This window comes from Pristis pectinata, chromosome X (assembly GCF_009764475.1).
Source record: "Pristis pectinata isolate sPriPec2 chromosome X, sPriPec2.1.pri, whole genome shotgun sequence".
Lineage (NCBI taxonomy): Eukaryota > Metazoa > Chordata > Chondrichthyes > Rhinopristiformes > Pristidae > Pristis > Pristis pectinata.
This window is the reverse complement of record NC_067450.1, coordinates 10,567,281-10,594,228: the sequence shown is the minus strand read 5'-3', so window position 1 is coordinate 10,594,228 and position 26,948 is coordinate 10,567,281. Positions and strand designations below refer to the sequence as shown.

The window sequence follows — 26,948 nt, the reverse complement described above, 5'->3', positions numbered from 1 at the left end:
TGATGATGGATGCTGCCTTCTCGAGGCAGCGCCTCCTGTAGATACTCCCGATGGTGGGGAGGGGTGTGCCCGTGATGTATTGGGCTGAGTCCACTACTCTCTGCAGCTTCTTACATTCCTGTGCATTTGAATTGCCGTACCAGACTGTGATGCAACCAGTCAGGACTCTTCCAACAGCACATCTGTAGAAGTTTGTCAGAGTGCTCAGTGACAAGCCGAGCCTCCTTCACCTTCTAAGAAAGTAAAGACACCGGCGCGCCTTCCTTGTGATTGTATCTGTGTGCTGGGCCCGAGACGGGTCATCCAATATTGGTGGCATTGGTGCCGATGCTACCAGTTTGCTCTGTGTGATCTCTTGCTGTGCACAGTTAGCATTGGGCCATACAATAGGGAGGGCACTTCCAGTGTAAAGTTCCTGTGTGCAGGGGCACACTGGGACACCCTGACGGTGTGACAGGGCACTGCATAACATGGACATCCATCATTCTGACTTCTGTCGCCTCCCCCTTAGATCCAGAAACTGAAGTCACTCTTTCAGAAGAAGCAGAAGGAAACCAGCAAAGAGGAGATCCTCCCGCAACAGCCGAATGGCGAGATTGTGAACACAGGAGGAGGGGTGGTCTATTATTACTACGAGGATGAGGATGAGGAGGAGGAGGAAGAGGAGAAAGAAGAGCTCCCCCAAGCAGAACCCCCCAAGCCCATTAATGACAAGCCCCACAAGTTCAAAGACCACTACTTCAAGAAGCCAAAGTTCTGTGATGTGTGCGCACGGATGATTGTCCGTAAGTGGGGAATCTCTCTGTTACGCCTGGGGGAATTGGTAATTGGTTTATTATTGTCACGTGTCCCATGATACAGTGAAAAGCTTTTGCTTGCGTGCCATCCAGACAGATCATTCCGTACATAATTACATCAAGGTAGTGAAAAGGAAAACAGGATGCAGAATATAGTGTTACAGTCACAGAGAAAGTGCAGGGCAAGTTAACAAATACAGTGCAAGGGCCAAGACGAGGTAGATGGGGAGATCAACTCTTAATGGGGAGATCAAGAGTTCATCTGTATCGTACAAGAGGTCCATTCAAGAGTCTGACAACAGCAGCATAGAAGCTGTCCTTGAGCCAGGTGGTACGTGGTCTTAAGCTTTTGTATCTTCTGCCCGATGGGAGGGAGGAGAAGAGAGAATGTCCGGGGTGGGAGGGGTCCTTGATTATGTTGGCTGCTTTACCGAGGCAGCGGGAGGTGTAGACAGAGTCCATGGAGCGGAGGCTGGTTTCCGTGACGCGCTGAGCTGTGTCCACAACTCCCTGCAGTTTCTTGCGGTCACGGGCAGAGCAGTTGCCATTCCAAGTCGTGATGCATCCAGATGGGATGCTTTCCCATGGAGTAGAGGAGGGTCGTGTGGGCTGATGATGCAAACTGGGCTGAGTCTCGAGCCCTGTGCCTTGTTAGTGCATCCAAGGTTCAGCCAGAAGGCGCACGGTGAAGACTCACATCATCTCTCGCGTGTTCCTGACTTGTGCCTTCACCAACGTGTGCAAAATACGTTCCATCCTATCAATGAGTCGTAGAGTGGTACAGCAGGGAAACAGGCCCTTCAGCCCATCGAGTTGGTGCCAACCATCCCACACCCGTTTACACCAATCCTACACCAATCCAATTTCATTCTCCCCACATTTCCATCAACTCCCCCCAGACTCTACCCCTCACCCACACACTGGGGACAATCTACAGCGGCCAATTAACCCACCGACCCGCACATCTTTGGGATGTGGGAGGAAACCGGAGCACCCGGGGGAAACCCACGCAGTCACAGGGAGAACGTGCAAACTCCACACAGACAGCGCCGGAGGTTGGGATCGAACCCGGGTCTCTGGAGCTGTGAGGCAGCGGCTCTACCCGCTGTGCCACTGGGCCACCCATAAACAGACCACGATGTGATCTGCTTGTAACCTGAAATAATCTTCTTCAATATGCAGCTTTTCCTGATTTTTCAGATAAATTCCAGGATCTTAAAATGATTCCCAATCAGCCCTGACTGTTTCTCACCTGGACTGGCAGCACTCCAAGGCTTCCCCGTACGTGTGCTTGTTCTGCTTGGAGATCTCTTGTGGAGATTGTGGAGTGTGTCACTTCCTCTGCACTCTCCTGGGAAACACAAGCTTCTTGGTCAAACCCATTGCAGGGGCAGTAGGCTTCAAGCGGACTCCGTGTGCGAAGAAATGGAAATCAGTGCAAGTTACTAACTGGCTGGTGAATCCAGGTCTCCTGCTGATCTCCCAGCAAAGTTACGGAAAGCGATTTAGAAAATCCTCGAGGAAATTCCTGGCACTCATTTCCAAATAGAGGTTCCACTGTCTAAGTCCCAATCAATGGGGGAATGGAGGTCATAATCCCATGGCAGTTTTGAGCCAATCGTCACTCCCGCGTGGTCTCCCCACATCACTAGGAGAGACAGTTGGCTCACAAGTCTTCCTCTACCTCCACCCATTTTCCTCTGGTTTGTCTCCCATTTGTCCCACCTTCTACTTCCTGATCCCTTACTCCATCCCTATTAAAACATTGACCACCCAATGTCCTCTCCACATTGCTGGTTGGCATTGTGAGACATTCCTTTGCCTTAGGGACGGTCGCCACCCCTCCCTCCCTTTCATCTCTTGGATTTCCTGGTGACTTTCCCTTGACAGCTTGACCTTGAAAACAACTGCCCGTCATTTCTAACCTCCTGTTTGTCTGTATGTTCTCTCTTCTCAAATCCACCTTCCTTGCAAGTGAGGCTTGTGGTGACGGAGAATCATGGTGATAGAAAGCAACAGAGTTGAGAGACCCGCCCCTTTATCCCCACGAGGTGTTTAAGCATGTGTTGGATTTGCACGTTAACTAAATTGATTGCAGAAGGTTTGGCAACCATTCTGTTCCTGCTGCAATCATTGTGAATAACTGCCCAATCGATCGCTCTGTTTCAGAAAGGAATCAATTTAAACTTCTGCATGTAGTGTGCTATTCTTAAAGATGGAGGTGTTGTGGATAGTGTGGAGGGCTGTCAGAGGTTACAGCGGGACATAGATAGGATGCAAAGCTGGGCTGAGAAGTGGCAGATGGAGTTCAACCCAGACAGGTGTGAAGTGGTTCATTTTGGTAGGTCAAATATGATGGCAGAATATAGTATTAATGGTAGGACTCTTGGCAATGTGGAGGATCAGAGGGATCTTGGGGGCCGAGTCCATAGGACGCTCAAAGCGGCTGCACAGGTTGACTCTGTGGTTAAGAAGGCATATGGTGTATTGTCCTTCATCAATTGTGGAATTGAATTTAGGAGCCGGGAGGTATTGTTGCAGCTATATAGGTCCCTGGTCAGACCCCACGGAGTACTGTGCTCGGTTCTGGTCGCCTCACTACAGGAAGGATGTGGAAGCCATAGAGAGAGTGCAGAGGAGATTTACAAGGATGCTGCCAGGATTGGGGAGCATGCCTTATGAAAACAGGTTGAGTGAACTCGGCCTTTTCTCCTTGGAGCGACGGAGGATGAGGGGGGACCTGATAGAGGTGTATAAGATGATGAGAGGCATTGATCGTGTGGATAGTCAGAGACTTTTTCCCAGGGCTGAAATGGTTGCCACAAGAGGACACAGATTTAAGGTGCTGGGGAGTAGGTACAGAGGAGATGTCAGCGGTAAGTTTTTTACTCAGAGAGTGGTGAGTGCGTGGAATAGGCTGCTGGCAACGGTGGTGGAGGTGGATACGATAGGGTCTTTTAAGAGACTTTTGGATAGGTACATGGAGCTTAGAAAAGTAGAGGGCTATGAGTAAGTCTAGTAATGTCTAAGGTAGGGACATGTTCGGCACAGCTTTGTGGGCCGAAGGGCCTGTTCCTGTGCTGTAATGTTCTATGTTCTATGTTCTTTGGGGAAGTTGCTTCTGAATTCCTAACTGGACTTGTTGGTGACTCTCCTATACTGATGGCCTCTGCTTCTGCTCTTCCCCACAAGTGGAAGCGTCCCCTCTGTGTCCACGCTACCAAAACCCTTTACAATTCTCGACAAGGTGACTCCTCGACCTCCTTCCTTCCAGAGAAAGAGCCCCAGTCTGTTCATCCTTTCCTGATCTGTATCCCATCGCATTCCCAGTATCATCCTCGTCAAACATTTCAAATCCAATAGTTTTTCCAACTTTTGAATTTCTTTTCTTTTTCTCTCAATAATTTTTTTTTCTTTCCCTTCTATTGTTTTTCCTCCGCGCCTCGTTTGATTCTAATTTCTTTCCCAATCCTTAAATCTTGCTGGTGATGGAAGGACCCAGTTGTTACCTCACTCCCTTCACTGAGCCATTGTCACCTCACACTCCCAGCAAGTGTTCCAGCAAACTGTCTTAGTAGTGGAGATGCAGGGAAGCTCTAGCCATTGGCACACACTGTAGGAGGTTCCACTCAGTGTATCCCTGTTCATCGTTCTCCACTCCACTGCAGTCTTTGATGGTTGACCACCTCTCCTCCATCGCATGATCTTGCTGGGGTCCCCACCACCTCGCTGAGCATTCCTCCTGGTTTACAAGGCACCAGGTCTCTCACTTGCAGAGATCAGAGAGACCTGTCTCTGATGGACTCTACGCAGGCTGCCGTGACAACCACTCTGGTTGGGGATAGGGCCTCCGCATAACAGGCTCCATCCAAGATGTGTCCTAATTGTTCAGCTGCACAACTCAGGCTTGACATCAACAAAAATATCCAGCAAAAAAATTAGTTGATGGCATTTGTGTGAGATTGCCTACATTTCATGTGCAGGATGAAATGGTCTCAGGTTTGTCTGACAAACGTTTGATGTTTCTTTAAACTCTAAAGCCCAGTTTCAGGCCCCTGTGTTAATCGTTGATTCATTTGTATCTTGCAGTGAATAACAAGTTTGGCTTGAGATGCAAAAATTGCAAAACCAACATCCATCATCACTGTCAGTCTTACGTGGAGTTCCAGAGATGCTTCGGCAAGATCGTAAGTCTTCTCCTCTCCTTGGTATCTGACCTCTAAAGAGGGGATAGTCCTCTTAACAATTGGCAAGGGACAACAGTGTGCAAGCAGCACTAGTGTACAATGAGCGTTGGTGCACAATGGGAAATCGTGTGCAGGGGCAATAGTGTGCAAGACATAATGTTGTGCCAAGGAAAATTGTGTCCAGTGTGCAATTGTGTGCAATGGGAGCTGTGTGCAATTAGCTGCTGGTTATACTGATGGAAAAAGAAACACGGTTTGAAGGGTGTTTGACTTGAAACGTTAACTCTGCTCCTCTCTCCACAGATGCTGCCTGACCTCCTGAGTATTTCCAGCATTTTTTGTATTTATTCAAGGATACTTGATACTTTGGGCGGCCAGGCAGCATGGGAGAGAAGTTCTGATGTCAAAGGATGATGCTGAGACGTGATCTTGGCTCAGAAGATCAGGAAGTGAAAAGGTTTGGTATGGTAATAGTAATAATCATGAAATGGTGGAAATGAGGGATCAATAAATAGTCAATCTGCCTAGTTTCAGGAAGGGAAGGATAATGAATTTATCAGTGGGCTGTGTGAGTCCACTAACGCTTTGGTAACTGGCTTCATGACTTCAGATTCCTTTTACATCCAGCCCCCTGGTTTCCGCCGAGCATACAGCTCTCCCCTCTACAGCAACCAGCAGTTCGCCTGTATCAAGGAGCTTCTCCCCTTTTGTAAGTGAAAATCGGACTTGTGAGTGTGTTGTGTGTCTGCTTGAGGGACCTCCGAAACAGATGCATTTATTACAGTGGATGATATCTGGATTAAGCAGCCCAAACAGATTGTCATAGCAGTTTACAAGAGGAAATTATGTACCATCAAACCCACCAAGTCTATTCTGTAGTATTACTTAGGAGTGGCCTGGAAATGTAGACACACAGAGTTCATGAAAGGCTGTAAACAATTCAAGTGATTCTCTGGAAGGATTAGCAGATGACAGTCATGTGGGGAATGTGTATTCATCCACTTTGACAGGAAGAATAGAAAAGCAGATTATTTAAATTATTTAGGCCATTAAATATTGGTGCTCAGAGAGATCTGGGTAGCCCTATACAAAAGCACACACAGTTTGCATGTGGGTAGAGAAGTAATTAGATGGAGCAGGTGGAAGGTTGGCCCCAGAAACTTTGCGCCAACACAATAGAATTTTAGACCCTTGTATCTTCACGTTGTGAAAGGGAGACAGAGGCATTGAAGGTGGAGCAACAATGTACAAGGACGACCCCAGAACTGGGAAAATCCAGCTCGGAAGCTCCGACCAGGAAAGTCCAAGCTGATTGGGACATTCTCCTCGGGAACACAGGAGGTGGAGGGGTGATTCAAAAAAGGTCTGCGGGATTAGGAAAAGGTGCAACAAGCAGAATTGAGAGTAAAGGTTCCAGCGGTGGGGACTTCGACAGACAATGATCTGACGTGGAATTCAAATGAAGTGGGAAGAATATGGAAGTACCTCCTTCAAGGCTGAGGCCTAGGAACTTAACAAGATGGACTTGAGGACCATGGGGGGTGATGGATGTGCAGGGCTTTGTTGGTGAGGGTGGGCGGGGGCTTGCCAGGGGGATAAACATGGCCAGCTGCCCTGCTGTAAATTCAGCGGCTCAGTGTCAGGAGGGTGTGTTTAATTTCCTGTTCCTTCTGCCTCAGCTGTTGCAAACCGGTCGGACCCCGTTTACGAGACCCTCAGGACAGGAGTAGTGATGGCAAACCGCGAGAGGAAGAAGAACTCGGAGGACAAAAAGAACGTGAGTGTCAAACGCCGTGAAGGAGGCGGTGGGGTCAGGGCAGGGGGCGGTGGGGGGCTGAAATTGTGCTCCCCTGTACCGGCAGCACAGGTGTGTGCTGGGGGTTGAGGGAGCTGAAAACTGGAGCCCTGTGTTTTCGAAGGATGAACAGGCGGGAAGAGACGCAAGCGAGGCTTCTTCTGGTCTAAGATTCCGGCTCTTGCAAACTGCGCAATGTCAACTGGAGGCCCTCCCCCGAGCAGTGACGGGGAACAGCCTTCTCTTTGTATCCGAGCTGGAGCTTGTTGGCCGCTCTCTGTTTTGCCCTTTGACCATCTGTGTCCCTTGGTGTGAAGTATCCATTTGTTAACCCCTGTGTTCGAGCTGCCCACCATCCCCGCAGTACAGGCACCTCTTTGGGTGGTCCGTGCCTTCAAGCTGTAACCACGGAGGTGCCTTTGCCTCACTGGAAGGTGGCAGAATCCTTGGGCCTACCCTCACCAATTTTTACAGATGCACCACAGAGAGCATCCTATCCGGACGCATCACGGCTTGGTATGGCAACTGCTCTGCCCAGGACCACAAGAAACTGCAGAGAGTTGTGGACACAGCTCAACACATCGCAGAAACCAGCCTCCCCTCCATGGACTCTGTCCACACTTCCCAATCCCTTGGGAAAGCAGCCAACATAATCAAAGACCCCGCCCACCCCGGTCATTCTCTCTTCTCTGCCCTCCCATTGGGCAGAAGATACAAAAGCTTGAGAACACGTACCACCAGGCTCAAGGACAGCTTCTATCCTGCTGTTAGCAGACTCTTGAATGGACTTCTTGTACAATAAAGATGAACTCTTGATCTCCCAATCTACCTCGTTGTGGCCCTTGCACCTTATTGTCTGCCTGCACTGCACTTTCTCTGTAACTGTAGCACCTTATTCTGCATCAACACACACACAATGCTGGAGGAGCTCGGCAGGTCAGGCAGCATCTGTGGAGGGAAATAAACTTTCACTGCTCCCTCTCTGTGATCTCTACTGCTTCTGCTGACTTCCTCCAGCATTGTGTGTGTGTTGCTCCAGATTCCAGTGTCTGCAGAATCTCTTGTGTCTGACTATATTCTGCACTCTGTTTTCTTTTTGTACGACCTCCATGTACTCATGTACGGAATGATCTGTCTGGATGGCACGCAAACAAAAGCTTGTCACTGTACTTCGGCACATGTGACAATAATAAACCAGTTACCAATTACCCCAAGCTCTTGGGCAATGAGCACTGGGGGAGCACAAAGTCTGGGGCTCGCCAACACGCACGTTGTCTGCTCTGCCATGTCACCTGCAGACTGGCACTGCCCTGCCTGAAGTGGTGAAGTCTGCCGCCACCTTCAATTCCCATTCTGTGCCCCTGTAGACACCGCTTCCAACGGCAAGAGAGGGAAGAGCTGCTCCAGCAGCGGAGAACTCTCCCAGCTGCAAGGTGGCAGGCTCACTGGCTCCATCACTACCACCCGTGGGCTTCCTCGGGTCCACTCAGATGGCAATCCATCTTGTGGGTCGGTGCCAGCCAGAACTTGGCTTTGCTCAGGGAATGTCTTCCTGAGATCCCTGCACCATAGCCCTGTTCTCTAAATCCTTCACACAGGATCAAGCAGCAAACCATTCAGATGCACAGCTTCCAGACTTGCAGGTGAGGCCAAACTTGGAGTCACAGTGAGCTGCGAGGAAGACAGTGACGGAGACACAGACGGGCTGGTGGGATGGGCAGGGATGTGGCGGATGGAGTTTAATGCTGAGAAATGTGAAGGGTTACATTTTGGACAGGAGAGTAAGGAGACAAAATAAGTGGTAGGGTCCAATTCTGAAAGCGGACAAGAACAGAGAGGTCCGGGGTGTATGTGAATAGTTAAGTGTGCAGGACGTGCTGAGGAAGTGGTTAATCAAGCACAAGGGATCCAAGGGTTTACAAACAGAGAGACAGAGTACAAGAACCAGAAGTTATGGTCAACCTTTATAAAACATCTGGTTGGTCCACAGCTGGAGTACTGTGTCCAGGTCTGGGCACCACACTTTAGGACAGATGTAAAGGCTTGGGTGAGGGTGCAGAAGGGATTTACTGACGGGATTCCAGGGATGAAGGACTTTAGTTCTGTGAACAGACTGGGAAAGATGGTGTTCTCTTCCTTGGAACAGGGGAGGTTGTGAGGGGATCCGACAGAGGGATTTAAAACCATATAGACAGAATGGACAGAGAGAAGCTGTTCCCAGCAGCAGAAGGTGAGACAGGGTGATTGGCAAAAGAACCAAAAGTGCCGCCAGGATAAACTCTTTGGCTTAGCGAGTGGTCGAGGTGTGGAATTCACTGCCAGGGCAGTGGTGGGGGGAAGATTCAATCGTTCAGAGGGAGCTGGGTAAGTATCTGAAAGGGTAGAGTTCACAGGGCTGTGGGAGAGGGTGGGGGAGTGGGACTGGCTGGATTGGCTCTTATAGAGAGCCAGTACAAACTAGATGGGCTAAATGGCCTCCTTTCCTGCTGTAACCTTTCTGTGATCCTATGAAACAATCCCTGTTGACAATCCAGAGTCAAACGCATATTGATGGCTGCAGCAGCAAGACCATTCACTGGGTCCCCTCCACCATCAAGCACAGCTCGAGACTCGACCGCTGGACAATAGTGACCCAACATATGCTTGGAATCCTGTCGCTCTGGGTGAGATGGGTCTCAGGAACGTTCGGAAAAGGAGTCAGGACAAGTGGCACAGCACGCGGACACGGCATCCACTCCATCGTCGATCGTGAGGCATTTTAGTTGAAAGCCTCTTTCCGGGAGGACCTTCCACTAGATGTGACACCCTGGGGCAGACCCCTGCTGCACCTCATCCACCGTCATTGCCCAGCCAGGTACACATGGCAGTACTGGCCTGTGTAGGAAACACCAGCTCCTCCCTCCCAAACAGGCCCATTTCACGGTGCTCTGCCTTTGCTTTGCCTGAAGTTTCCTCTTGGTGACGTCGAACCTGATAACGTGTCCTGGACACATGGCCATTTGCTGGTTGGCTTTAGATTTTGGACGGCACAGTGGCGCAGCGGGTAAAGCTGCTTCCTCACAGCTCCAGAGACCCGGGTTCGATCCTGACCTCGGGCGCTGTCTGTATGGAGTTTGCACATTCCCCCTGTGATGGTGTGGGTTTCCCCCTGGGTGCTCCAGTTTCCTCCCACATCCCAACAACGTGTGGGTCGGTGGGTTAATTAGCCACTATAAGTTGCCCCCAGTGCGTGGGTGAGGGGTAGAATCTGGGGGGAATGTGGGGAGAATAAAATGGGATTGGTGTAAATGGGTGGTTGGTAGACAGCACGGACTCAGTGGGCCGAAGGGCCTGTTTGACTCTATGACTGTGCCAATGGGGCAGCTCCTGTGGCAGCAGGAATCAGACGTCCGCACGCCTGTGGGCACACGACTAGAACAAAAGTGATGAAAGTGGTCATAGTGTTGCTGTACTGAGGTAGTGATTAGGGTTGTGCTGGTTGGTTTAAGAACCGAATGGTTAAAGGGAAGTAGCTGTTCCTGAACCTGGTGGTGTGGGACTTCAGGCTTCTGTACATCCTGCCCGATGGGAGCTGAGAGAAGGTGGCACAGCCCAGATGGTGGGGATCTTTGATGATGGATTTTGCCTTCTTGAGGCAGCCACTTACCCACACACTAGGGGACAATTTACAGTGGCCGATTAACCCACCGACCCGCACGTCGTTGGGATGTGGGAGGAAACTGGAGCACCCGGGGGGAAACTCACACGGTCACAGGGAGAACATGCAAACTCCACACAGAGAAACAGCGCCGGAGGTCGGGATTGAACCTGGGTCTCTGGAGCTGTGAGGCAGTGGCTCTACCCGCTGCGCCACCCACACTCTGGAGCTGGACCGGAGACACAGTTGGGAAAAACCAGATAAAGTCAGCGGATGTCCTTCCCCAGTGAACATTAGTGGGCCAGTTTGTCTTTCAAACAATTCAACAGCTGCGTAATAACTTCCTCAGGTTGCCTCATGGGGCACACAGTGACTTGTGGGACTCTCTGTGGTGTGTGCCGTGGGATACTGACAGCAGCTTTTCAAGTGTTGAAAGCTGCGTTGGGCATTTGATCTCTCGATGATCTGAACTCTGGATAGCAAGTCCAGTGACATAACTACTACTACATTAACATCCCAGTGTGAGATCTTGGGAGACATGCGCACTGTGCTGTCCAGAGCAAACACCAGCATAGTGAACCCCCAGCAACAGATTTAGGGAGCTGGTCTTCCACGTTGGTCCCCAAAGGCTTCCTTCCCCCTAGTGTGTGCTCACACTTGCCCTTGCACTGGTCAGGGCATTGCGCACGGAGGTTCAGTGAGCCAAGAAGATTTGAAGGTCGGCATGGACACGCTGGGCCAAAGGGCCTGTTTCTGTATGACCCTATGACTCTTTGACACTCGTGGATCAGATTTACTAGGCAGCTCCTCGGGGGCCCTGCCTCTGCTATCTCGCACTTGCAGGTGGTCTAAGCGTTGACCTTTCGGTTGTACCTGCACCTCCTCACCAGCTGTGGATCTTTCGGAATATGGGAACAGGAGGAAACCACTCAGTCCCGCATCTCTCTCCACAAGGCTGGTAGGCCAATACGTTCTGGTGGTGTGTCCAGAGTGTCGGTACCTCTCCTCATCCTCTCCCTCCCACTGGGCCTGTAACTTAGGGAAGAACTGTGCTTCCCCCAGGCCCATCTGGAGAAGGGCATTGACCGCAGTCCTTGCCTTAACAGAAGTGCAAGAGCAGGATGGACACAGGGACCCCGGAGGACCCTTTGCTGGGCCCACGACAATTAGTGACAGGGTTTTGGGAAGGGGCAAGGAGAGGGGCTAGAGTGCTGTAAAGGTCAGAAAACGTCCCACAAAAGGCATCAATGCTGTTTAAGGTGGAGGCTTTTGAACATACAGAGTCATAGAACATAGAACAGAACAACACAGGAACAGGCCTTTCGGCCCACAATGTTGTGCTGAACTAATTAAGCTAATGACACCTAATCCCTTCTGCCTGCACATGGTCCATATCCCTCCATCCTCTGCGTATTCAGGTGCTTTTCTAAGAGCCTCTTAAACACCTCTATTGTATCTGCCTCCACCCCCACACCTGGCAGCACATTCCAGGCACCCACCACTCTCTGTGTAAAAAATCCCCCTCTCACCTTAAATGCATGTCCTCCAGTATTAGGCATTTCAACCCTGGGGAAAAGATACCGGCTGTCTACTCTATCTGTGCCTTGCATAACTTTATAAACTTCTATCAGGTCTCCCCTCAGCCTCCGCTGCTCCACAGTGTCATACAGCACAGAAACAGGCCCTTCAGCCCAATTCATCTCATCCATTCCCACCAAGATGCCTACCTGAGCTAGTCCCATCTGCCTGCATTTGGCCCACATCCCTCTAGACCTTTCCTACCCATCTACCTGTCCAAGTGTCCATTAACCGCTGTAATTGTACCTGCCTCTACCACTTCTTCTGGCAATTCATTCCGTATACACACCACCCTCTGTGTGGCAAACTTGCCCCTCATTGCATATACGCCATCGCAGGGAGATGAGCGTAGAGGGAGTAGGGAATCGTCGGAGTGTTGCTGGATTTTCTGGAGACTTTGCAACAACTCCCAGAGCCAGACAAAAAGGGAGCCCTTTCCCCAGAGCTGGGAGAAGGCAGACAGGTCTCTGTGTTTCTTGAACTCCGAGCTAGGACCCCCCCAACGCCCGCTGCACCGCGCAAGGTGACATGAAAGCCCCCTCCCCACCCCCCTCTCCCGAACTCGGGGAGGGCCCCCGCCATTTGCTATCAGCAGAGACTCCAAAGTGCAAAGTGCTGGCCATCGCTGCGGGAGCGCAATTTCAGCCCTGGGGTGTGCAAGTTAGTGCACTGAACGTCCTGGGTAACTCTGTAACTCTTTCCTGTGCTTTGCAGCCTGCGCAAATGGTTGATGAAGAACTTGATAGTTCCAAGCCCGGGGAGGAGCACGGGTCCGGAGGTAGGTGTTAGGGCAGCAGCCTCTTGCCATTCAGTGTGAAAAGTTTTCAATCAAACGAGTCTCTGCCTGGGCTCGAGGGTCACCTGCTTCAGCCGTTGCCGCAATATCTGCCCCCAGGACAGGGCCACTGACTAATCACCTGCGGCCTTCCCATCGGAGAGTACAGACTCCATCTCCCCATGCAAACAGCCGCAAAATTCAACTCAGCCGGCTGGGGTGGAGGGGTGCAGAGCAGGCAATATCTAATCATTCACCCCCACCCCTCCTCCCCTAGTGTGCCCCAGCTCTTAACAATGCAGCCCCAATATCCCTATCTGTTCTTCACCCCGTCGGTCCCCACCCGCCCAACAATTCCCAATTCTCAACTCCCAAATGTTTGTGAAATCCATGTGGGGAGAAGGAGGGGAGATTCCATTGGCCCGGACAAGAATCCTCCACGCAACTACCCCCTACACTGCCTGCCCTACAGTGTGGTCGCACCTCTTGCCCCGATGTGGCTGGATATTACAGGCAACTGCTGGATTCGGGGCTGTAACTAACCTTCAAATAATTACCACCAACAGGAAGTGGTGAAGGCATTCAAGAGAGAGGCAAAAGTGGAAGAAGTGAGCGAGACAGAGAGACGGCGCGTCAGCAAGGACACTGAGGGGTCTGGGTGCTGTGCGCTGGCCTCACCGAGCCAGGCACTGGTGGGAACATCAGGGGCTGCGTGAGGCCAATCTTATGCCCCCACAGTGTCATCCAGACATCCGATGCTTCCAAACCCCAACTGATGGAAAGGAAGGCACAATTCCCATCCAGTGGAATGTTTTATCCATTCAGTGGTGCTGGGACTGTTTCAGAGAGCAAGTTCAGTCTAGTAGTTTCGGGTCGTCTCATTCTTCCACCACCTGCAGATTGGAAACGATTGCTGTCATTGAACGGGTCAGGTCCCGTGGACCACAGTTCTGGTGTCGGTGGGAGGCTCCTTCTGGTGAGGTGGGCTTTTGCTGGTGATATGAACCACCTTGGCAGTAACAGGGGGTTTTTTTTGGTCTTCGCAGGTGGTGAGGCACCAGACAAAAAGGACAAGAATAATCCAGATGAAGCAAAGGTAAGTCCGGACTCGGACACGTCGGTGAGGTCAGTGTGGGCATCCTCACGGATTGAAAGAGGTTGACCAAGTCTTCCTGGATTACACAGGGGGAAGTAGTCAAAGGAGTGGCACTTCTCTCCTCCTCTCTCAACGTTGCTGAGTAGCCGAGCTAAACATTGGTCAATCTCCCAGTGCCAGAGACCAGAGTTTGACCCCGACCTCCGGCGCTGTCTGTGTGGAGTTTGCACGTTCTCCCTGAGACCACGTGGATTTCCCCCCGGGTGCTCCCGGTCCCCTCCCACATCCCAAAGACGTGCCGTTGATGCTTTCGATGTTTCCATGCTTCACTCAATCTCCCCCTTTGTCCAAGCATTTCAATCAGTCCATTACTATTTTACTTGAGTGCACTCACATATTTAAGTTTGTTGGTGGGTTAACTAGCCGCTGTAAATTGTCCCCAGTGTGTGGGTGAGGGGTAGAATGTGGTGGGGAGTTGATGAGAGTGTGGGGGGAATGAAATGGGATAAGTTAAGAGGCATTTAGACAGACACATGAACAGGCAGGGAATAGAGGGATATGGACCATCTGCGAGCAGATGTGCAGTTTAAATTGGTATGATGGTCGGCACAGACATCGTGGGCCGAAGGGCCTATTCCTGTGCTATGCTGTTCTATGTAGTATAAAAGGGGTTTGATGGTGAGCATGGATTCAGTGGGCTGAATTCCCTGTTGCCGTGTTGTGTGACTCCGACCCACAAATCTCTGGCTGGAGGTCTGGTATGGAGCAACACACACAAAGTGCTGGAGGAACTCAGCAGGTCAGGCAGCAACCATGGAGGGAAATAAACAGTCGACGTTTTGGGCCGAGACCCTTCCTCGGGACTGGAAGGGAAGAGGGCAGAATAAGAAGGTGGGGGGAGGGGGAGGAGCACACGCAGGCAGGGGAGAGGTGAGTCCAGGTGAGGGGGGAAGGTAGGTGGGTGGGGGAGGGGGGATGAAAGGGAGTGAACTTTCCCCCTCTCACCTTAAATGAATGACCTCTCGTATTAGACATTTCAACCCTGGGAAAATGATACCGGCTGTCTACTCTGTCTGTGCCTCTCATAATCTTATAAACTTCTGTCAGGTCTCCCCTCAGCCTCCGCCGCTCCAGAGAAAACAACCCAAGTTTGTCCAACCTCTCCTTATAGCACATGCCCTCTAATCCAGGCAGCATCCTGGTGAGCCTCTCCTGCACCCTCTCCAAAGCCCCCACATCCTTCCTGTAACGGGGGCGACCCGAATTGAATGCAATACTCCAGATGCGGCCTAACCAGAGTTTTATAAAGCTGCAACAGAACTTCCTAACTCTTGAACTCAGTGCCTCGACTAATGAAGTCAAGCGTGCCGTACGCCTTCTTTACCACCTTATCAACCTGTGTGGCCACATTCAGGGAACTATGGACTTGGACACTAAGATCCCTATAAATGCCATAAAATTAGCATTTTGCAGCAGCACAGTACATTACAAGAAAGGGATGGGTGACTGACGCAGGGTTTCGATCTGAAACGTCGACAATACCCTTCCCACCACAGACGCTGCTCGACCTGCTGAGTTCCTCCAGCAGATTGTTGTTACTGCTGGGGTTGACTCCTTTTTGACTGCGAGGTCTTTTGTGCGAACCCAAGTGAGCAGGCAGGTCACCAGTTTAACCTTCCGTCCAAGAGCCAGCTCCCTCAGTGACAACTGGAGAGGGAGCCTGGTTAATGGGCCTGCTGTTGGATCCGCAGCCTTCTGACTCAGAGAGGTGGGAACAAAACCACAGGCAACACCCAGAAGAAGATGATAACAGCATCTGTGGATAGAAAGAAAACAGGGTTATCATTTCAGGTCTGAGACACATTGCAAAATGACGAAAGGTCTTCAACCTGAAACATTAACTCTGTTTCTCTCCACAGATGCTGCCTGACCTGCTAAGTGTTCCCAGCATTTTCTCTTTTTATCTCAGATTTCCAGCATCTGCAGTGTTTTGATTTTCATTCCCCTGGAAAAAGGTGTCCTGATTCCAAGGTCCTGGAGTGGGAATCTAGACCCTGGAGCATAGTTGGAGGGTGAAGGGCTGCTCATTTCAGGCAGGGATGGGAAGGAATCTCTTCTTTCAGAGGGCAGCGAATCTTTGGAACTTCCCAGTGCAGAGAGTGTGGCGGCCAAGTCACTGAATATATTTAAGACCAAGATAAATATTTGCTCTGTGGGGAACAGGCAGGAAAGTGAGGCCGAGATGAGACTGGTAGAATGGGCTTGAGGGGCCAAATGGCCTGCTCCTGCTCCCATTTCTTATTACAGGCCGTCTCTGGGTAACAAACGGGTTCTGTTTTACAGACGTCCATGAGTCGATTTTGTCTATAAATTGGAAAAGACATAAAAATCACTCGGTACAGTAGCCACCCCTCCACAGTGTTATAATGAATGGCATCAAAAGCACATTATATTGATAAGAAACAACAATTACTAAAAGTGGAGAGAGAGAGAGAGAGAGAGAGGAAACTCATTCTGCCATTCGCAGGAACGAATGTATGTACGTACGTTGGACTTTTGAATTTAATAATGTTATGGGAGCGTGTTTGTATGTAGGGATACCCATAGGTTGGGTGTTTGTAACGTGGACACAGCCTGTAAAAGGCATTCTCGTGCAAATATTTGGTCCACTGATGGTGCTAATGTACTGAAGCAAACGTTTTGACCATCGCTTTCTCTTTGGACAGAACAAAAAGCCACAGCCCGGAATGCGAGGAGGTTTCTCTCAGACTCACTACTTTGTGGCATTGTACAGATACAAAGCCCAGGAGAAGGATGACCTCGATTTCCAGTAAGTCACACCCTGGCTCATCATCTATTTGAGAGGAGATAGAGAGGGAGATGGATGAGTGACCCACTGCGTTTACTTCCATTCATGCATGCAAAACACAGATTAGGTGGGAAAAAGAGATCTGGATTTTGGTATTGGTATTGGAATTGGTTTATTATTGTCACTTGTACTGAGGTACAGTGAAAAACTTGTCTTGCATACTGATTGTACAGATTGTACATTTTTTTAAAGAATGTAAACACGAAGTCCGAAATGAAAGCAGTTAATGCTGGAAACACTCAGAAGTTTGGGCAGCATCCACGGAGAAAGAAACAGTCAAAGTTTCAGGTCCTTTCGACAAAATGACCATGTGTCCCATGCTTACCAGAGGCTTTGCTCTGCTTCTCAAACCTAAGTGCTCTGTTTGTGTGTCATATCATGGCTTTCCATTGAAACTGCTGAGGTTTAAGTTCATGTTTTCGACCTGAAGTGTACACCCTATTTCTCTCTCCACGGATGCTGTCTGATCTGCTGAGTGTTTCCAGCGTTCTCTGTTTTTATTTCAGGTTGACGGCATCTGCAGTATTTTGTATTTCGATTCAGTATGGAGTGTGTTTGTGTTCTGTCTCTGGGCTCTCACCATCTGTGTGTTCATTGGCTGAAGACTGAATTAATCCACAGCTTCTTCCTGCTGACTGACAGTCCAGGTTCCACAGGAGTTTGCATGTTTCCAGGAATACCCTGTGAGTCCAGGAATCCAGGGTTGGTTTTCTACGAGCAAGTTTCAGGAGGATCCTACAGGGGTGTTTGGATTCTTCCATTCCCTTTCAGCACTGTTTCCCAGTCCCTGAAAAAATGGTGATACTTGTTATTTGTTTTTACACAGAAGGAGGCCATTCAATCCATCAGGTCAATACTAGCTCCCAGGGGATCAATCCCACTCGTCCCACCCCCTTTCCTTATTTCCCTGTAGCCCTGCAACTTATTTACTCCCCCATTAACCCTCTTTTTGTCTCTCACCTACACACTAGGGGCAATTTACAGCGGCCAGTTAACCTAGCCACATGTCGTTGGGATGTGGGGGGAAACCAGAGCACCCGGGGGAAACCCACGGGGTCACAGGGAGAACATGCAAATTCCACACAGACAGTGCCCAAGGTCAGGATCGAAGCTAGGTCTTCTGGAGCTGTGAGGCAGCGGCTCTACCCGCTGCGCCACCGTATCACCCATACAGAATAAAGGACTGTTTGACCAGGTGGCCTGGTTGAAGATGGGAGGTCTTGAAGTAAAACTTCTAAAAAAGCCCCATCTGGAGCCGGCACTCCTGGGCACACAGAGGTGGTCGAGCAGGCACTTAGAAACATAGAAACATAGAAAACCTACAGCACAATTCAGACCCTTCGGCCCACAAAGCTGTGCCGAACATGTCCCTACCTTAGAAATTACTAGGCTTACCCACAGCCCTCTAATTTTCCCAGTTCCATGTACCTATCCAGAAGTCCCTTAAAAGACCCTATCATATCCGCCTCCACCACCGTTTCCAGCAGCCCATTCCCCACACTCACCACTCTCTGAGTAAAAAACTTACCCCTGACATCTCCTCTGTACCTGCTCCCCAGCACCTTAAACCTGTGTCCTCTTGTGGCAACCATTTCAGCCCTGGGAAAAAGTCTCTGACTATCCACACGATCAATGCCTCTCATCATCTTATACACCTCTATCGGGTTCCCCCCTCATCTTCCATTGTTCCAAGGAGAAAAGGCCGAGTTCCCTCAACCTGTTTTCATAAGGCATGCTCCCCAATCCTGGCAGCATCCTTGTAAATCTCCTCTGCACCCTCTCTATGGCTTCCACATCCTTCCTGTAGTGAGGCAACCAGAACTGAGCACAGTACTCCAAGTGGGGTCTGACCAGGGTCCTATATAGCTGTAACATTACCTCTCGGCTCCTAAATTCAATTCCACGGTTGATGAAGGACAATACACCATATGCCTTCTTAACCACAGAGTCAACCTGGTAAACACTTGGTTTAATTGTATTGGTATTGGTATTGGTATTAGTTTATTATTGTCACTTGTACTGAGGTACAGTGAAAAGCTTGTCTTACAAACCGATCGTACAGGTCAATTAATTACACAGTGCAGTTACATTGAGTCAGTACAGAGTGCATTGATGTAGTAAACAGGTAAACAATAACAGTACAGAGTAAAGTGTCACAGCTACAGAGAAAGTGCAGGGCAATAAGGTGCAAGGTCACAACAAGGTAGATCGTGAGGTCATAGTCTATCTTATTGTATAAGGGAACTGTTCAATAGTCTTATCACAGTGGGGTAGAAGCTGTCCTTTAAAGGCACGTGTTAGAGAATGGTTCGTGTCAACCCTAATTCTCCGCTGATTAGGTCAGCATGGCTTTGTGCATGGAAAGTCATGCTTGACGAACCTTTTACAGTTTTTTGAAGAGGTAACCAAGAAGGTAGATGAGGGTAGGGCAGTGGATGTTGTCCATTTGGACTTTAGCAAGGCTTTCAACAAGGTCCCACATGGTAGGCTGGTCTGGAAGGTGAGGTCCCATGGAATCCAGGGAGAGCTTGTTAGGTGGATTCAAAATTGACTCGGAGTTAGGAAGCAGAGGGTGGTGGTTGGAGGTTGTTTCTCGGAATGGAGGCCGGTGACTAGTGTGTCGCAGGGGTCGGTGTTGGGACCCTTGTTATTCGTTATTTATATAAATGATTTGGATGTGAATGCACAAGACTTGATCAGTAAATTTGCAGATTATTGATAGTGAAGAAGGTTACCGTAGATTACAGGGGGATCTTGATCAGTTAGGGAAGTGGGCTGAGGAGTTGCAAATGGACTTCAATACAGATAAGTGTGAGGTGATGCATTTTGGAAAGTCAAACCAGCGCAGGACTTGTACTATGAATGGTAGGGCACTAGGGAGTGTAATGGAACAGAGGGACCTAGGAGTACAAGTGCACGGTTTGTTGAAAGCAGCGTCACAGGTAGACAGGGTGGTGAAAAAGGTGCTTAGCACACTGGCCTTCATCAATCAGGGCATCAAGTACAGGAGTTGGGACATCATGTTGCAGTTGTACAAGTCGTTGGTGAGGCCGCACTTGGAGCACTGTGTGCAGTTTTGGTCACCTTGTTATAAGAAAGACATGGTTAAACTGGAAAGGGTGCAGAGAGGATTTACGAGGACGTTGCCAGGACTAGAGGGCGTGAGTTATAGGGAGAGGTTGGCCAGGCTAGCTCTTTATTCCATGGAACGTAGGAGAATGAGGGGCGACCTTATAGAAGTGTTTAAAATTATGAGAGGCAGAGATAAGGTGGACGGTAACAGTCTTTTCCCCAGGGTAGGGGAGTCCAAAACTAGGGGGCATAGGTTTAGGGTAAGAGGGGAAAGATTTAAAAGGGACCTGAGGGGCAACTTCTTCACACAGAGGGTGGAGAGTGTACGGAACGAGCTGCCAGAGGACATGGGTGAGGCAGGTACAACAGGACCATTTAAGAAGCACTCGGATAGGTACATGGAGGGGAGGGGCTTGGAGGGATACGGGCCAAACGCAGGAAATTGGGACTAGCTGGGTGGGCACCATGGTCGGCATGGACTGGTTGGGCCGAAGGGCCTGTATCCGTGCTGTATTGCTCTCTGACTCTATGGTTCAGTAACACAGACTTCTGCCTTTTTGTTACAGTGCAGGTGACAGGGTGACTGTCTTTGATGACTCCAATGAGGAATGGTGGAAGGTGAGTGGTGTGGCGGGGTTGTAGAGCGAGTCGTGGTTACTTCTGCACCACCTACAACCCATCTGAATGTCCGTCACATCCCTGAACTGAACTAGTGTTGCACAGTTTTAGCAACGAATACATTGAGGCCTTTGTGCAAAATTCCAATGCCTGGGACTTAAAACTATCCACCCTGGAACTCTCCCCTTAATTCCACGGGCTATACTTTTGCGAATAATTCTCTGTGAAACTTTATCGAATGCCTTTTGAAAGTCATTGTACACGATCTCCATCATTTGTTAAATTTAATTTTCTTCAACAAATCTGTCACTTCCTAAGCATATGTTTCCAAGAGCCAATTAATTTGGTCTCAGACTTTAGCCCCTAAATATTCTCACAACCTTTCTATAGTGATCCCAAGCTCTCTTTATCTCTGTTTAACCTCTCTCCTGCCCCCCCTTTAACATTCCCTTTCACAATGAGGCAACCTCAGCCTTGCCCCCTTGCCTCCGCAAGAAAACCTTGTGGTCCCCAACCTGCCCAGTCTTTCCTGTGACTACCCTTTCACTATTATATTCAGAAATGACTCAGTTAGTACTGGTGTTGGTGTTGGTTTATTAATGTCACTTGTACCGAGGTATAGTGAAAAACTTGTCTTGCATACCGATCGTACAGATCAATTCATTACACAGTGCATTGAGGTAGTACAGGGTAAAAGCAATAACAGTACAGAGTAAAGTGTCACAGCTACAGGGAAGTGCAGTGCAGGTAGGCAATAAGGTGCAAGGTCACAACAAGGTCATAAGTCTCTTCTCGTGCACATTCTTTGTCCCTCTTATTCCCTTTTTCAATTCACCTCTGTACGTACAGAGACTTGGGGTCCTTGTACTTGGATCAGGTACATTAGGTCAGGTGTGGTAATGAAGTGCTGTCCTCTGTATCCAGACAACTGGCATACAAAGGGGTCGACGTTGTTCGGTCCTTTGCAAGCCTTGGTTAGACTGGACTTGGAGCACTGTAAGTAGCTCAGGGCACCATCCCTTAGCGAGGATGTACTGGTCTTGCAGGGAGAATATACTGTTCTTGCTGGGATTGTAGTGTGGATTAACTGATTGATACCTGCTCTCTTGTTCCTAACTCAGACACCCTTCCGTTTCAGGGTAAAATCGGAGAGAAGTCGGGCTACTTCCCGGCAAACTACATCATAAGAGTGCGTGCGGGAGAGCGCGTTCACAAGGTCATCCGGTCATTTGTTGGCAACAAGGAGATGGGTCAGATTACCCTGAAGAAGGATCAGGTGCGTTAAATGGGGAATGTGTCAGTTCTGATGCCCTTCATCGCCTGTGTCTGTGCCCAGTGCAAAGGGGACACTCTCTGGCTACACTCTACACTGAGCACAAACCCAAACATGGCCCCACGGCCAAAGTTACCTCGCAAGTTAACAGTGCTCTTGCTTAGCTCAACCAGTAAATAGGACCCTCATTCTCCCTGGGGCCCAGAAATTGTTGCCCGTCATTGTTTTGGCATTAACTCAGCATTGTGGGTCACTGCGACACTCTGTGTGTTGGGCTGCAAGAACGCGGATTGTGAACGTCTCCTCTCCTTGAGTGTTGGGCTTGGGTGACTGCAGTGAACTGTGAGATCAGCGGCAACAACTTGGAGTGGTCCTGAGGCCGGGAAGCTGGAAGTGACCCTGACCCTGAACTTCACGGGTAACACAGCCCCGGCAAGTGTGAGAGGTTACTGGAGGTCACCGCTCTCAGTGAGGGCAAAGGATGCAGTCTGTGTGTTACACGGCACGGTGTCTGGGGAAACAGTGAATGAGGCCGAGTGGTTCTGAGGGGAAATAAGGACTGTCATCTTTCAGACCAATGAGGCTGGAATCCTCATTGCAGACAAAATGTACATGTTGCACTGATGTTGATGTCATTTGGGGGAAAAAACTACAAGATGCTGGAGGAACTCAGCGGGCCAGGCAGCATCCGTGGAGAAAAGCAGGCGGTCAATGTTTTGGGTCAGGACTGAAGATAGGAAAAGGGGAAGCCCAATATATAGGAGGCAAAAGCAGAGCAGTGATAGGTGGACAAGAGAGGGGAGGCGGGGTGGGCACAGGGCGGTGATAGGTAGATGCAGGTGAGAGATGGTGATGGGCAGGTGTGGGGGAGCAGGGGAGAGCAGACCCACCAGGGGATGGGTCACAGGTAAGGAAGCAGGCAGCATGGGGGGAGGGGAGGAGAGGTAAAGGAGAGAGAGAAAAAAAACAGCAAGGAGGAGGAGAGAGATAGGCTGGAAAAGGGAACAAAAGAAGAGGAATGGTGGTGGGGGGGTGGTTTGGGTTACTTAAAATAACGACAAGATGCTGGAGGAAATTTGGGGGAGTATTGTGGCAGAAAAAAATGCCAGTGAGAAGGAAAATCTCATCAAAAATGAGGGATGACACAGTGGTGCCGCGGGTAGAGCCGCTGCCTCCCAGTTCCAGAGACCCGGGTTCGATCCTGACCTCCGGCGCTGTCTGTGTGGAGTTTGCACGTTCTCCCTGTGACCGCATGGGTTTCCCCCCGGGTGCTCCGGTTTCCTCCCACATCCAGTGTGGGGGGTGGGAGGGGCCGCTGTAAATTGCCCCCAGTGGGTGGGTGAGGGGTAGAATCTGGGGGGAGTTGATGGGAGTGTGGGGAGAATACAATGGGATCGTTGTGAATGGGTGGTTGATGGTCGGCACGGACTCGGTGGACCGAAGGGCCTGTTTCTGTGCTGTGTTTCTCTTTGAGACGAATTTCCCCACAGGTGTTACGGCACACTGAAGTGCATGAAATGTTGTTAAACTGCTTGTTAACCTGAATTTCAACAGCACACTTGTTTTAAGCTGTCTGAACCAATCTCTTCATTAGATGGCAAATAAACAGGCTGCTTTTCTAGTGCTTTAAGCTACACGTCAGATTTGGTATAAGATCAATTTAAATAGAAGCTCCATTAAACAGCAGGCTTTACCTCTTCAAGAAACAAGGAAATTATAGAACTTCCCAAGCAAGAAGTTGATAGGAGAAAAAATTCTCAGTGTGGTGGGGAAAAGGGGAGGGAATTAAAACGCTGGAAATGCCCAACAGGTCAGACAGCATCTGTGGAGAGAGAAACACAGTTAACATTTCAGGTCTGGGATCCTTCATCAGAACTGGGAAAGAGAGAAAATGAGTTGATGTGAGACCAAATGACTTAAAGTGACTGTTATGCAGCAGATTATGTGCAATGTGTTGCTAATGGTAATGTTCTGAGACATAATCTGATTCTAACTGCCACGTTATGCCATCCAGTCTCACCCTATCAGAGATATTTCCTTTGTTCTACTCATCACTCCCTGACCTCCTCTGTTACCTAAACTAATTTCCACTCACCATTAACAACACAATACACGGAGCAAGAAGCTTACTGTGCTGGTAACCGTCCCCATTGAGCCATTTCAACTCACCCTATCACAGACATTCCCTTTGTCCTACATGTCCCTCACCCACCTTCCCTCCCATCGAAAACTAACTTGCATCATTCTCTTTCCCAGTTCTGATGAGGTGTCACAGACCTGAAACATTTACTCTGTTTCTCTCTCCACAGACGCTGCCTGACCTGCTGAGTGTTTCCAGCATTTTCTGGTTTTGTGTCAGATTTCCAGCACCTGCATTTTTTGATTTTCATTTAAATTATGTTGATTAAAAAAAATGCAAGCTGCAGAGGTTGCTGCAAACCATAAATAAAAGCAGGAAATTGTCAGCAGGCTAGGCAGCATCTGTCAAGAGAGAAATGTTTCAACCTGATGGACCTTTCCCTGCTAATTAAGTCATTTGGAATAAAAGCTAGTATCAGTAAAGATAACTGGTGAAGCTATAACTGAAAAATCATCCAGTTCACTAACATGAGCAAATCTCCCATCCAGGTTTGGCCTGGGAATGGATTTTTAAAAATCCTTCATGATTTGGCACACCCCCATTGAGTCTCCCTTTAGCCTTGTCTGTTCTGGGAGGAAGAGTCCCTGCTTCCCCAGCATCTTTTATATATTTGTATATTTTATACTTTAATATATTTCCCCAGCATCTTTTATATATCAGCAATTTTTACAGATGCACCACAGAAAGCATCCTATCTGGATGCATCACGGCTTGGTACGGCAACTGCTCTGCCCGAGACCTGCCTCAGTAAAGCAGCCAACATAATCAAAGACCCCACCCACACTGAACATTCTCTCTTCTCCCCCACCCATCGGGCAGAAGTTACAAAAGCCTGAGAGCACGTACCACCAGGCTCAAGGACAGCTTCTATCCCACTGTTATAAGACCATTGGACGGTTCCCTAGTACAATAAGATGGACTCTTGACCTCACAATCTACCTTGTCGTGGCCCTTGCACTTTATTGTCTGCCTGCTCTGCACTTTCTCTGTAACTGTAACACTTTATTCTGCATTCTGTTATTGTTTTCCCTTGTACTGCCTCAATGTACTGATGTGATAAAATAATCTGTATGGATGGCATGCAGAACAAAGCTTTTCACTGTACCTCAGTACATGTCACAATAATAAACCAATTACCGATTTCCCAGTCTCCATGTAACTGAAGTCTTCCATTCCCTGAACCCAGTCCATCTCCTCAGCCCTCCTTCCAAAGCTGATTATCTCTGCTTTAAAGAGATCCTTGCTTACAGGAGCCCTCGTCAGATGAAACTGGCTTAGAGATTGAGTACTGTCTAACAGTGTTGACTGTTGTGATTACAAGTGCCATTGACTCACCCAGCTTGCCAGCCTCCTGGAGTGGGTGATCTGACTCCCAGATCCACCGGTGAGACTTGTTCTGAGGGGTTCAGGATGAACAAACGGGCAAACTGCGCACTGACGGTTCAAGGGATTGGGAATGAGGAAGTTAGGAGTGTGTGGGGAAATGACACGGAGCCTTTCCCATCCAAGGGGTGGTTAAAGCAGCAAATGCCATTGCAATGGATTCAAGGGGTCAATTAGTTCAGTTCTGGAAGGAGAAGGGATTGAGGGGAATTATGTATGGAGAGGGATAGGCTTAATGTACATAACAGCAGTTCCTATTTCCAAAGCTGCTTTATGCATAATAGAGCATCAACAAAATGGTGCACAGCACATATCCCTTTCCCCACCTTATATTGGCTTCCTCTGTCTAAACCCCGGGCGTTGGACAGGAGGTTGGGGCATGCAGCAAATGCCCAAGTGCCAAGCTCACACTCGCTGCCATGCCATGGGAGGTCAAGGGCACCTGACACGTGAGGGGGAGGGGGTGGGGCTGGGACTGCTCCCATTCACTGCACGGGTGACTGGGCCTGCCTAACCCATCTGTCCTTCAACCTGTGACAGATTGTCGTGCAGAAGGGAGAAGAGGTCAACGGCTACATCAAGGTATTCACAGGCCGGAAGGTGGGAATGTTCCCCGTTGACTTCCTGGAGGAAATCTGAGCACGTGCAAAAACCAGGAGAAAAAGCCTGGAGATGGCTGTACCAAGTCCACACAAGTGCCCAACCTCTCCGCGTGTGAAGAAACTGTCTCCACCTCGTCCGTGTGGAGGAAACGTATTTCATGGTTGTGTCTGAGCCAGTGGGAGTGAATCTTCTAGACAAAAATGGAGGACTGTTGCTACGGAGATCTAAGCATACCTCAGTGTGTTAAGGAAACTTTATTTTGAAGATAAAAGGATAGCTGATTTTATTTGTGTACTTAGGATAGCACAAATTTGCCATCTTGTGTGAGACTTCAGTGCTAATTTATGCTTCTATTTGCAGGAATTTTGATGAAAATATTTATGAGGCAAGTGGTGACTGTAAATTTGCATAATCCATGCCCGTAACTTGAAGGGTTTCTGGAATGCATTCATCATTGTTACGAAATGACAAGATGATGGATTTTTCAAATCGGGCTTATTGACGAGGCCAGCGAGGGTGATTAAACTAAGAAGTGCAATGACAGGGCCCCAAGCCAGAGTTAAGACTGGAATGAGGGTGAGAAGCTGAGTCTGTAGCCTTTACTGCCAATGTAAGCTCTTGAAACTCTGCTGGGGCTTTCTCTACCCAAAGAGTTTCATTTCCACTTAGACAATCCTAATGACTGATGTGTAATGGATTTTTCCCCTTACCCCACGAATATGTTTCCCAAAAGAAAATGAGGAGAGAGCTGCTGTAATTATTGCTTTGACAGCAATAGTACTCTATTATCTGGGTGGGGTACTTATCTGCAGCCACTGGTCAGTTGTGGGGACCTCAATGAGTCCATTTTGTAGCCTTTAGTACAAGCCATTGATCGAATGACACATTGAAGTAAATGGATACTAAGGTATGACTAGCCTAAGCATATTTCATTGTGAGCTATTTCTGTGAAGGAGTAGATAGGGAACTGGAGACAGGTCAGGAATATAGTGAGGGAGGAGTGTGACTATTCAGAACTCTCTGTTGATTTTTCGCGTGTGTGTGAGGGTGAGTGTGTGCGTGTGTGATCCTTGAACACATTTACTGTCATTAACTACCAACAATGACGCTTCATTATTTTACTGC

The 26,948-nt window shown here is 49.1% G+C and overlaps 1 protein-coding gene across 1 annotated transcript; it reads left to right on the top strand.

Moving 5' to 3' along the window:
- Window positions 1-517: 517 nt before the first annotated feature.
- On the top strand, window positions 518-26,948 carry stac3 (SH3 and cysteine rich domain 3). Its single transcript, XM_052009649.1, has 10 exons — window positions 518-785; window positions 4,887-4,984; window positions 5,612-5,693; window positions 6,664-6,761; window positions 12,709-12,772; window positions 13,816-13,865; window positions 16,592-16,695; window positions 20,373-20,424; window positions 21,563-21,700; window positions 25,761-26,948. The coding sequence occupies exons 1-10, from the start codon at window positions 776-778 to the stop codon at window positions 25,857-25,859; spliced, it is 795 nt and encodes a 264-aa protein (XP_051865609.1). The 5' UTR covers window positions 518-775; the 3' UTR covers window positions 25,860-26,948.